The 11,771-nt window shown below is 38.6% G+C and overlaps 1 protein-coding gene across 3 annotated transcripts in view; it reads left to right on the top strand.

The window, feature by feature from the left end:
* The first annotated feature begins 833 nt into the window (after window positions 1-833).
* xrcc2 (X-ray repair complementing defective repair in Chinese hamster cells 2) overlaps window positions 834-11,771 on the top strand; it is a 29,511-nt gene continuing 18,573 nt past the window's right edge. For 2 of the 3 annotated variants that reach the window (XM_063206935.1, XM_063206932.1), the window contains exons 1-2: window positions 834-945; window positions 1,377-1,458. In XM_063206935.1, the coding sequence (XP_063063005.1) occupies window positions 925-945; window positions 1,377-1,458 (103 nt within the window). In that variant the 5' untranslated portion in view covers window positions 834-924. Of the gene's footprint in view, window positions 946-1,376; window positions 1,459-11,771 lie in introns of those variants that run through there. The other variant, XM_063206934.1, reaches the window with a different exon arrangement.

Here is an 11,771-nt window from a genome sequence, read left to right as displayed (position 1 = left end):
CGGATACTGAATCATCGCAACCTTCAAAAGAGATTAGGTGAAGGCAGAGCCAGGGAGTTAGTTTGTTGAGGATAGGGTCAGATCTAATCCTCAATGCTGGTCTAATTGTTAAATAATGCAAAATGAATTGATTTGCATTTGTTGATCTTATTAAGTTCAAATTCAAGGATTGGGTCATGCTTTGAACAGGAAGTTCCGTGAGTGACCAGCCCCTGGTAACTCCAGGGGCTGTTCACTCACGGAACGGGACAGTGCAAAATGAATGGGTGTCAATGGAGTTTTTTACCATTATCATTTTTGTGATTTTTTATAATTTTTTGTCCTGAAATATTAATATTAAGTTCGAAGCTAGAAATAATAAGACCCCATTTGAGTAGCGTTTCGATTATTTTGCGCCACTAGATTATTATATACTGGGTCACAAAGCTCAATTTTTATGGGGCCAAACCCATAAACATTAGCGCGATGCTAGCAAGTACAGGTTGAAATCTTCTAACCTGCTGTAAAACTACACACCTGTGCGATTTGTCAATACAGCCTATTGTTAAACAACAGTCATAGTGCTTACCAGGAATGTTTTGTTGATGATATTTGTGACTGGAAATCGCAGTAGCAATGTATTTAGCATGGGTTCCCCTTTCCATTCCATACATTTTCCCACATGAAGGACTGGCCCACGCTCGTTACTGCATTATGCATGCAAAGCTAACTGGCTACAATGGGAACCAATGAGACTGAGCCTTCTCCCTGTTAGAGGTTCTCTGGTAACTCCGTCGGCCAGGGCGAATACTCGTGACTTTACGGTAGCAGTTCCGCGCGCTTCCATTGGAGGAGGAAGTTGCACTACCTTCTTTAGTGTGTGACCCTCTTTGCTGTGTCTCACATGTACGGAAAATGTCGGTGTGCATTAAATGTTGTTAGGCTATGTCTGAAACCGGTGCTCAGGTAAGTGCATCCATATATATCCTTAAACAATCAGTCGAGTCGATATGATTTTAAAAAGCGCGCATCCTTGATGTGAATCCGAAACTAAAACACGACCACTTCCCCTTCCCTCTGCATCTGAAAACGCTACCAAAACGTGAACTTGCAAACTGTCAGTGCTTTGTAAGGAGTCTGACCAGTGGTGTAGTCTACGTAGAACGCGGGTATACGGGGTATACCTACTTCTACATTTCAGGGATTTCAGTATACCCACTTAAAATTGATTGATCCATTGTTTTGAATGGCAAAAATATATACAGTATACCCACCTCAAAAAAAATCTCAAATATACAGTAGGCCTATACCCACCACAAAAAAGAAGACCACACCACTGAGTTAGACTATTGTATCCATTCCATGCTATGCGTTAATTTTAGAACTTTGTTTTGCAGCTGTTCGCTAGACTTGAGGGGAGGCGATCTTTGCGGGACATTGAGCCAAAAATATTCCCTGAAGGGTGTGGACCATCAAGAGGTAGGCAACACAACACTGTAGGACACACACACACACACACACACACACACACACACACACACACACACACACACACACACACACACACACACACACACACACACACACACACACGCACTCACTCACTCACCAAAGTAGGGCATGAGCCAGAGGCCAAATTTTCACATATTGGTATCACCTGGGGTGGCAAAGTCTATCAATGTTTTTTGTAATCCTCCATGCCTGAGGGACATTATTTGGTATGATAGCCCTCTGGAAGTGGTAGCTTTCTTATATTTTTACTCACTTTTATAATGACACCCAGTGCATTTCGCAATACATGCCTGTATATGAATGTAGGCGTATGCAAGTGTCTGTGATGATGGTATATGTTTTTATTGATGTTACATCACATGTAGACACCTTAGGGATTTTAAAAATATACAGGTTTGATGGATAATGTACTTTCCTATGAATTATATAAGTCAAAATGTATCCGTCGTACACTTTTTCAGCAATATAATGCAAGGTTAGTTTGATGTAGAAGCCTGTAGGAGGGTGGGTCAAATCCCAATGATTGCTATATCATATCTGTAGGGTGTGGGCATTCAGAAAATATATGGGTTTGCTAGTTTAATATAAATTACACACCTATTTAGGCCCAAAACCTAACTGTCCAATGGATTTCAATGGAAATCAATGCATTTCAATGTACTGCAAAGCACATTACATAGGCCTAACTAAGGTATAGTGGAATGTAGGAAGTTGTGAGATGCCTCAATGCACATTATATCACATCTACAGTGTAGACCTAAGACAATATATGGATTGGATAGCTTACTAAGAATAACCCACTTATTTTAGACCCACAACTCATGGTCGTCCATTAAAAATCAATGCATTTAAAAGTATGAAATCTTTAGGACTTTGCAGAGCTTATGTAGGGATAGAGGAAGTTAGGAGATGTTTAAATGCACATTATTAACCTTTGGAAAATATATGGATTAGATTGCTAAATGCACATAATTCAGGTACTTTAGATGCTGACCATTGAAATGCATTGCAAATACAAGTTCTGCAATTACATTGTAGAACTAAGGTAGAGGAGTGTAGGAAGTTGGGAGATATCACAACACAAATGTCACATCCAGTGGATCTTTAGAAAGCCTACATACATTATGTTAAATAATCTTTTTTTCAGTCAGTGGGCCTGGACACATTTAGCCTATATTTCTAATAAATTAAAGTGATGGTAGGCATGTGCTGGAGATGCATGCTAAGATGTCCTAAAATGGGCCAGAGTGCTATCAATACAAACTTGATAACGCTTACTTCTTTACATGAAATTAGATTTTCTTTTGGCAATTTTGTTTTGTTGAACCTCAAACCCATACGCACTGGTAGTATTGGGTCACCCATGAAGTGAAAAAATGTTGCCTGGTCTCCTTTTATCATATAGCCTACTTGCAGTTATGGAAAAAGTTTCTGACACCCTGTGGATGATTAGTTGATGGGCATGTGGATGTTATTTTCAGAAAGTACTATTCAATGGCTGACCAGGCATATTAGATCTTGATAGAGACCATAGTGTCTTGGTTGCAAAAATGGCTCCACTTGAGTCTACAGGAGGTGGACACTCAAGTGTTTGAAAACAAGATTAATTAGGACAAGGCAAGAGGTCAAGAGGATACGTAACTCTCAGAATGGCATTTGCAAAAGAAGAAATGACAATTTAATAACACTAACTGTTAAATGAAAAGAAAGCAAATAGTGCATTCAGAATCCTTCACACATAACATGGCAATTGCACCTATGGTATGTTGTTTTAACAAATTATAATGTGTGTGAATTATAATTTTCAAAATCTCCATTACTATTATCATAATCAGCCAGGTTGGGCTATTATATCTAGTCTTCCAAAAACTCAGTCATGAAGAGATTCAGTGTTTGCGTTATAGCTGTATAGAAAACGTGGTGAATGATAAATGATGAAGTTGAATTTAGGAGCTGTTTGCCATTTGTTGGGTCCTGTGGCTTTTCCCCCATCCAATCAGCATCATTGATGATTGCTGGCGCAACAAATTGGAGAATGATAGGGGTAAGTTTCATGAACAGTTTCAATTTCTGAGTAATGAGCTGGTTTTAGAACACATGACACTAACGACCTCTGGCTCAGTTCCTCTGGCTTTTGAGGGTGTCTTTGAACTTCATACTGTAAACCCTTACTGGGAAGTGACAGGGTGATCATACCTGTGCTTTTGGTGGCTGTGAGACCCTTGCCGGCTGCGATGTACCTTTCCATGGTACAATGTATTAAATAATGAGCTGGTTTTCTGAGGGCATGTGGGGGCAATCTCCAAAGGAAATGGCTGTATGAATAGGAAACTGAAGGATACACCAATATCTCCAGCCTTCTTGGGAGCTGATGCTGCCTCATTCCCATCGCAGGTCTCCAATTGCACTAAGTAACCACAAGTGATGCCTTTTCCCTCACCACTGATCTCACAATACAGTATGTCTGAATTCAGTGTCATCTGTAGCCATGCCTTGGTGCACTGCAAGTTGTGAGATTGGTAATGGACATCTTGAAACTTCAAGCCACATCTTGATGTAAGCTGAAAGTCCTCTTTCCAGTTGCTGTTCAAATGGGCACTTTCTTAAATCGGGAGGCACATCACTCTGAGAAGCTCAGGGTATGGCCAAAGACCATGAAGATGACATGGAGGTTCTTTTTTCCAGCTTAGTTGTTTGGATTTAATGTCAGGTCATGCTGTGTGTTACCCAGACATGCCACCCTTTGAACAGTATCAATGTGCATGATTGCCCATCCTTTGTGAAATAACACTGAAAAGGAGATTACTTTCCAAGATAGAGATCAGGACCCCACCAGCTCTACACATGCAGTCAATGATTTCAATTCACTTTGTGTGCTTCACTCTACTATTAGACTCGGAGGCAACAATCAATGCAAGGCACATATACTAGTTTCCCTTGAATATCTTTTCTATCAAATCCCTGTGAGATTCCTTCTTCCCTCCAGCATGTTTGTGGAGTTATATTCCCGCTGGTTGGTGTTCTTGTTCATCATGTACTTACTCATTCTCAAACATCTCAGTCACAACACGTATGAAATTAAACAGGACTCACCTGATGCCATTTCTGTCTGTATCATGATGTACCTAGTCTTATCTGTCTTTGACACTACAGCAGTCAACACACCCAACATACCCAGCAAGTCAGATTGTACGGTATGTTTAAAAAAGACACATTTTTAGAAAAAGTAATGATCTAGTTTAGTTCCAGACAAAATGAAAATACTGTTACGCAGGATCTCCATGTACTGTGCTTGAAACTGATGTGTGTGCAATTGCAATCGCATCTTCCAGTTTTCTCCGTTACACTTTAGACCTACCTTCATTCTGTAATATAGCCTAGTTTGATTTGATTTTCAATGGCTAGATGAGTTTTGAGTCTAAAATAACTGTACTGCATATCAAGCCCATTTGTTTTCCCAAGGTCTACATAGCTATATAATGTGCATTGAGAGATCTGTCAACTTACATTGAGCTATACCTTAGTTCTGTAATGCACTTTGCATTACCTGGAAGTGCTTTGATTTTCAATGGACGGCTATGAGGTTTGGGTCTAAATAACTCTGTTATGTGTATCAAACTGTCTAATCCAGGGGTGCCCAACCTATTCCAACTCGGGGTCCCCTTGAAATGTTCATACTTCTTCAGGGCTCATCACTGACTGAATAAATAAAACAAAACATACACTACAAACAAATATGATTTTGATTTTTAGAAAAATGATTTCAAGTCTCACTTGGAATACAGTAAGGGCCAACCAGTGGGCCCAGGCCTAAAGTTCGAGAATCATTGATCTAGTCCATATACTTTCTAAAGGTCTAGATGTGATCTAATATGCATTGGGACAACTCACAATTTCCTACATTAATCTACAACACATTTCTGTAATATACTTTGCATTACATTGCAACGCATGGGTTTTCATTCAAATCCATTGGACAATTATGAGTTCTAGGCCTAAAATAGCAGCATACCTTATATTAGGCGATCAAACCCATGTTTTTTCTGAAAGCACACACTCTCCAGATATGATATAGCAAAAGTTGCAATCCAACCTATCCCCCTGGGGTCTCCCAACTTCCTCTATCCGTACTTAAGTTCTGTAAAGTACTTTGTACTTTGAAATGCATTTATTTTTAATGGACAGCCATGAGGTGTGGGTATAAAATAACTGTGTAATTTCTATTAAGCTATCCAATCCATTTATTTTCCAAGGTCTACACACTCCAGATGTGATATAATGTGCATTGTGACATCTCCCAACTCCCTACATTCCTCTATACCATAGTTATGTAATGTGTTTGGGATTACAATGAAATGCATTGATTTCCATTGAAATCCATTTGACAGTTATGGGTTTTTGGCCTAAATAGGTGTATAATTTATATTAAACTAGCAAACCCATATATTTTCTGAAAGCCCACACTCTACAGATATGATATAGCAGGTATTAGGATTTGACCCACCCTCCTACAGGCTTCTGCATCAATCTAACCTTGCATTATATTGCTGAAAAAGTGTATGACGGATATATTTTGACCTATATAATTCATAGGAAAGCACATTATCCATCAAAACTGTATATTTTCAAAATCCCCAAGGTGTTTACATGTGATGTAACATCAATGAAAATATATCCCATCATCACAGACACTTGCATACGCCTACATCCATATATAGGCATGTATTGCGAAATGCACTGGGTGTCATTATGAAAGTGAGTAAAAATATAAGAAAGCTACCACTTCCAGAGGGCTATCATACCAAATAATGTCCCTCAGGCATGGAGGATTACAAAAAACATTGATAGACTTTGCCACCCCAGGTGATACCAACTTCTGCTCCGGCCCATGGACTAAAGACACAGCTCTTTCTACCATGCCAGATGGATTCATCATGTGTGGTCCATTTGAGTTAAACTGTGGGCCCTGAAGGTATTCCAAAGGGGCCTTGAAATAATTTCCGAAGAATCAAAATCATATTTATCAAATCAAAATCGTAGGCCTATCATGTTTTGCTGTTGAATTTATTTTATTGAGTCAGAGATGCCCCCCAATTTTGTGAAAATGGGATCTAAGTTGGAAAAGGTCGGGGACTGTTGGATTTCCAGCTATTCTACTCCTAAAATGCCATTGTAAAAACGTATTACAGTCCCAGGAAAAAGTTTGTACACCCTTTGAAATTTCTTACATTTCTGTCAAAATTGATCATAAAACATGGTCTGATCATCCCGGAAATCTCAAGAAGGAACAGTCAGAGTCTGCTTTAATTAATTCCACCCAAACATTTACATGTTATCATATTTTTATTGGTCATAAGGCCATAACATTCACAGGAGAGCAGGGCATAAGTAAGTACACCCTTGCATTAAGTAGGTTTTGACCCTCAGATAGTTGCAATATCATCAACCAGACTTGTCCTGTAGTTGCAGATCAGATTAACAAAACAATCTGTTTGTATCTTGTCTCCCTCTTCTTTAGAAAAATGCCTCTCGTCAGCAAGGTTTGTGGGATGTCTGGAGTGCATAGCTTTCTTGACTTCAGGCCATATAATCTCAATTGTTTTTTGTCAGGGCTTTGACTGGGCTATTCCAGAATGTGTATTTCATTATTATGAAGCCATTCTAAAGTCGATTTGCTTCTAAAGTATGGGCTGTTGTCACATTTCAGCACCCATACTCTTGTGTGCTTCAACTGTGTGACAGACTTCCTCCCGTTTTTTCTGTAAAATATCACAATAAACTTGAGTTCATTTTTCCACTGATAATAGCAAACTGTCAAGGGCCTAATGCAGCAAGGTAGCCGCATATAATGATGCTCCTGCCACCATACTCAGAAGAGGAGATGTAACCAAGAATAGCTAAAAATGGGATTCATTCTGCCAATCTAAAACTAATGGGGTTTCTGTCCAAAAAAATATTGCTGGACCTTTGAGGTTTGCGAAAAAGCATTTATATGCTTCATAGAATTACTGCAAAATATTCTGTAGACCAACGTTGAAACCAAAGTTGAATTCTTCAGGGGAACACACAATGTCATGTTTGGAGGAGAACTGGAGAACCACACCTTCACCAAAACATCATCTCCCTCTTTGAGTATGGTGGCGGGAGCATCATTATATGCGGCTACCTTGCTGCCTCAGGCCCTTTTCAGTTTGCTATTATTAGTGGAACAATGAACTATGAACAATGAACAGAAAAAAGTGAGGTAGTCTGTCACACAGTTGAAGCACACAAGAGGATGGGTGCTGAAATGTGACAACAACCCATACTTTAGAAGCAAATCGACTTTAGAATGGCTTCATAATAATGAAATACGAATTCTGGAATAGCCCAGTCAAAGCCCTGACAAAAATCAATTGAGATTATATGGCATGAAGTCAAGAAAGCTATACACTCCAGACATCCCACAAACCTTGCTGACGAGAGGCATTTTTCTAAAGAAAAGGGAGAGCAGATACATCCAGATTGTTTTGTTAATCTGATCTGCAACTACAGGAAACATCTGGTTGAGGTTATTGCGACTAATTTGGGATTAAAACCTATTGAATGCAAGGGTGTACTTACTTATGCTTTGCTGTCCAGAGAATGTTTACATCTTATGGCCAATGAAAATATGAAAACTTGTAAATGTTTGGGTTGAATTAGTTAAAGCAGACTCTGGTTGTTCCTTCATGTGATTTCCAGGAAGATCAGACCATGTTTTATGACCAATTTTGACAGAAAGGTAAGAAATTTCAAAGGGTGTACAAACTTTTTCCTGGGACTGTATGTAGACTACTTAGGCTACTTGTTAGCTTGAATCCGGTGTGTTCATTTTAAAAAGGGAGTTAGAGAGCATTGTGTCCAGTCCTTATTTTTTGTCTAATATATAAGAGCAATACATGATCAAATTAATAACATTATATAACCATTAGCAAAGCTCTATGGTTCTGACCTGACCCTAACCACAACAAACCAAGAACTGCCTGTCTTCACCTAACCTCTTTTGTAGGTTATGATGACCACCAGACCCATTCAGTGTCCAGTAATTTTCCATAGTCCTCATGTACTCCTCATGTACTCCATGCATTGACCTTGTGGCGTTATCATTGCCCATGCTTCTGTGAGCTCTCAAGTTTGCTCATTCATAGTGTTTTGCTGATCACACACAGACTCCTTGAAACCTTGATCTATAAGGGTTTCCCTCGTTTGTAAAACATTCCCATCAGCATGTGCAGCTAGGGGTCCCTCTTCAACCTCTGATAGTTGGAAACTGATGTCACTCAAAAATGCTCTCACGTGATTAGCTGCTTCACATCTTGCCGCTCCTCACAACACAAATGTTTGTAAACCGGAAACCTACAGAATTTCCTGTGTCCTGAAAATACTATTGATAACTTTTGGCTACAGCTTAATCAAATTCAGTGAAATTGTAATGGTTAATAAAACATACTCAAAGTATATAATTATTATTGTTAAACATTAAATTAAATGAATGTTGTTATGGACAGAACATATCTTCAGGGTGTGTGCAAATATATAACCAAGGAATTATATATCTAAGGTAGGGCTGCACGATTATGGAAAAAATCATAATCACGATTATTTTGGTAAAAATCATAATCACGATTATTAATCACGATTATTGATTTTTGCAGATTTTTTTGAAAATTATAACAAGATGAAATATAACCAAGAATGAATTACATACGGGATGAGCAAAATAAAATGAATTGCAATAATTATGTAAAGGCAATAGCATGAAACTTAAGTGGACAGATTTCTGGCCAGAAACACCAGCCTGTCAGTATGTTCTGGTTTCAAGGACGCTCTCAAAAGTAGGTCAGTATTGCCACGATTAAATCACGATTAAAATCATGAGTTCGATTTCAGTATTTAATCACGATTTTGATTATTTTTCGATTAATTGTGCAGCCCTAATCTAAGGTGTTTAATTTTTATGCAATTAATCAAACAAAATGGTGCACTTCTGTCTCGGGTGTGCCCTTGCTAAAAAATAAAGTGAGGTACAGTTGAGACACCATTCTAAACAGTGGGAGGCGGGGCGCTAACCGATCAACTGCTGCTGATAGCAAAATGAACCTTTAAACCATCAATAAAGAGACACGGACAAAGTTTGCTAGTTCTAAACATTGATCAAAGGAGAGGAAGCTTCTAACAGCAAACTCAAATTTCGCTGTCTGGTTTGCCTCTCCCTTTACTGTCATTTTTATTATTTTAGAATACGTGACATCTGGACAAATTAAATTTACCTACTGTGATGAGCAGTCTCCGGGTGTTTCCTGTTATTCCTTTTAGTCTTCAAGGAGTAAACCTGTTTTTATTCAGTGGAACTTAAAGGAGTTAGACCTTCTTTCCTTTAATTGTTGTAGGAATAGAGCAGGTCAGATAGCCAATCATAAGTGAGGGGACACTTAACCTACTGACAGTTTGCTGAATATGATCTGATTTGTGGCCAGGATGTATTGTGGTTAGCTTAGGCCTTCACATCTGGCGGTACAACCAGAGTTTAAGGAACTTCCTTTCATGGTGTCTGGTATCGGTCTAGAAGTGATCTATTGCTTCTTAACCGTCCTGTGTACCCCAATTTGCTTGCTTAGTTTTTGCACATGGGTGGTTGACGTTTAAGGGCGTAACGCAAAAAAAAAAAAAAAAGTTTTTCAAATTCCTGAAAAAAATGATGGATAAAAATTGAAAAAAAAAAGAAAAAAATAAAGCACTTAGTGGTCTGTGGAATTTCACCTTATTTTTGCCATTTTTGGGAAAGTGTGTCCCGCATCAACACATTGCATAGGCATGTCACACCGCAGCAAAATGGAGTCACACCACAGGGAATTCACTGCATTATGGCCATTTTAATCCTTTTGTATACATGACGGACATCTGAGCTCATGCTAACTTGATATAGCTGGGTCTCTTAGCGTCCAAAAAGGGCCTAATCGTTACGCGCTGGATAGAAGCACCAAAATCGGTGTAGACCTTCCTTAGGGTGTTCTCCATCATTTCAGAAGGGGTGCCCCAAATTTCAATGTCATTAAGGTCATTTTTATGGGGTAAATCCAAGATGGCTGCCCAAAACCAGCCAATAGTAGTAAAATGCTGTACTGCCTGGACATAATGGTGTTATGGGCCAATCCTACTATTTGTCTGTGATGTATACAAACTGAACTTTGAAAATATGTGCAAAACTTACCATAAAAACAATGTTATATATGTCTTATTTAGATTCAAAAACAGGAAAATCATAAAAACCATGGTCAGAATGAGATCACTCTACAATTGAGAGCTCATTTCTGGGCATTTAGCTATTGAACCAACATTCATTAAGAGTTTTAAAAATTTGCAGTGGGTCATATCTATAACATCCAAAAAGAAAATTGTGGTTAGAAAATGTAGGGGAGAAGAGATAAACCCTTGAACTGGGCCACACATAACTGCCCCAATGTTAGCATGCTAGCATTAGCAGGTTCAGACACTCAGTCTGCTCTTCAGATAAAGATGGCAAACAATAATTTTAATCCCACCTAGACATGCGCGCACACACACAAACTACTACTACTTCCTTAGGACCCCCTCAATGATTTAAACCTAGGAGTCCAACTGAAATATATTCATATCAATCAAGTCAATAATACATGTACATATCAAGTGTCAGTGACAGCTGTCAAATGACAAATGTATGCTGATTAATGTTCAGATATGTATATCGCAGTCCTAAGTGTACAATGGAGTGATAAGGGCATTTATGCTTATGAATTTATGAATAATCAATATGCAATACACCATCCATACAGTATATTGACAGATACTTTGTTTTAAAAGAGCAAAATGGTAACATGTCTGTTTTTCCATCTACTTTTGGCTTTAATCTAGATGACATGTTGGCTACCTAACCACTTAATTTATTGTTTGCTCGTTATTTTTTATTTGTGGGTGTGGTCCTTTGTTTAAAACATGTCTGCCTGCCTTCCCTCTCTCACATAGGCTACTAAAATAGTCTTTCAAAAACTTAAAACAACAGCATGCTGAAATCCTATTGGCTTTGGAGGGCTAACGTCTATAAGACTATACTGTACTCTACTGTATTGCACTGTACTGTACTCTACTATACTGCACTGTACTGTACTGTACTGTAATGTGATATACCGTACTGTACTCTACTGCACCGTGCATTATGCTACTGTACTGTACTGTACTGTACTGTACTGTACTGTACTAGACTGCACCGTACTTAATGCTAC

The sequence above is a fragment of the Engraulis encrasicolus genome, chromosome 9, assembly GCF_034702125.1.
Source record: "Engraulis encrasicolus isolate BLACKSEA-1 chromosome 9, IST_EnEncr_1.0, whole genome shotgun sequence".
Classification (NCBI taxonomy): domain Eukaryota; kingdom Metazoa; phylum Chordata; class Actinopteri; order Clupeiformes; family Engraulidae; genus Engraulis; species Engraulis encrasicolus.
Note: the sequence above shows the minus strand (reverse complement) of the source record. Positions and strands in the feature narration are given on the sequence as shown.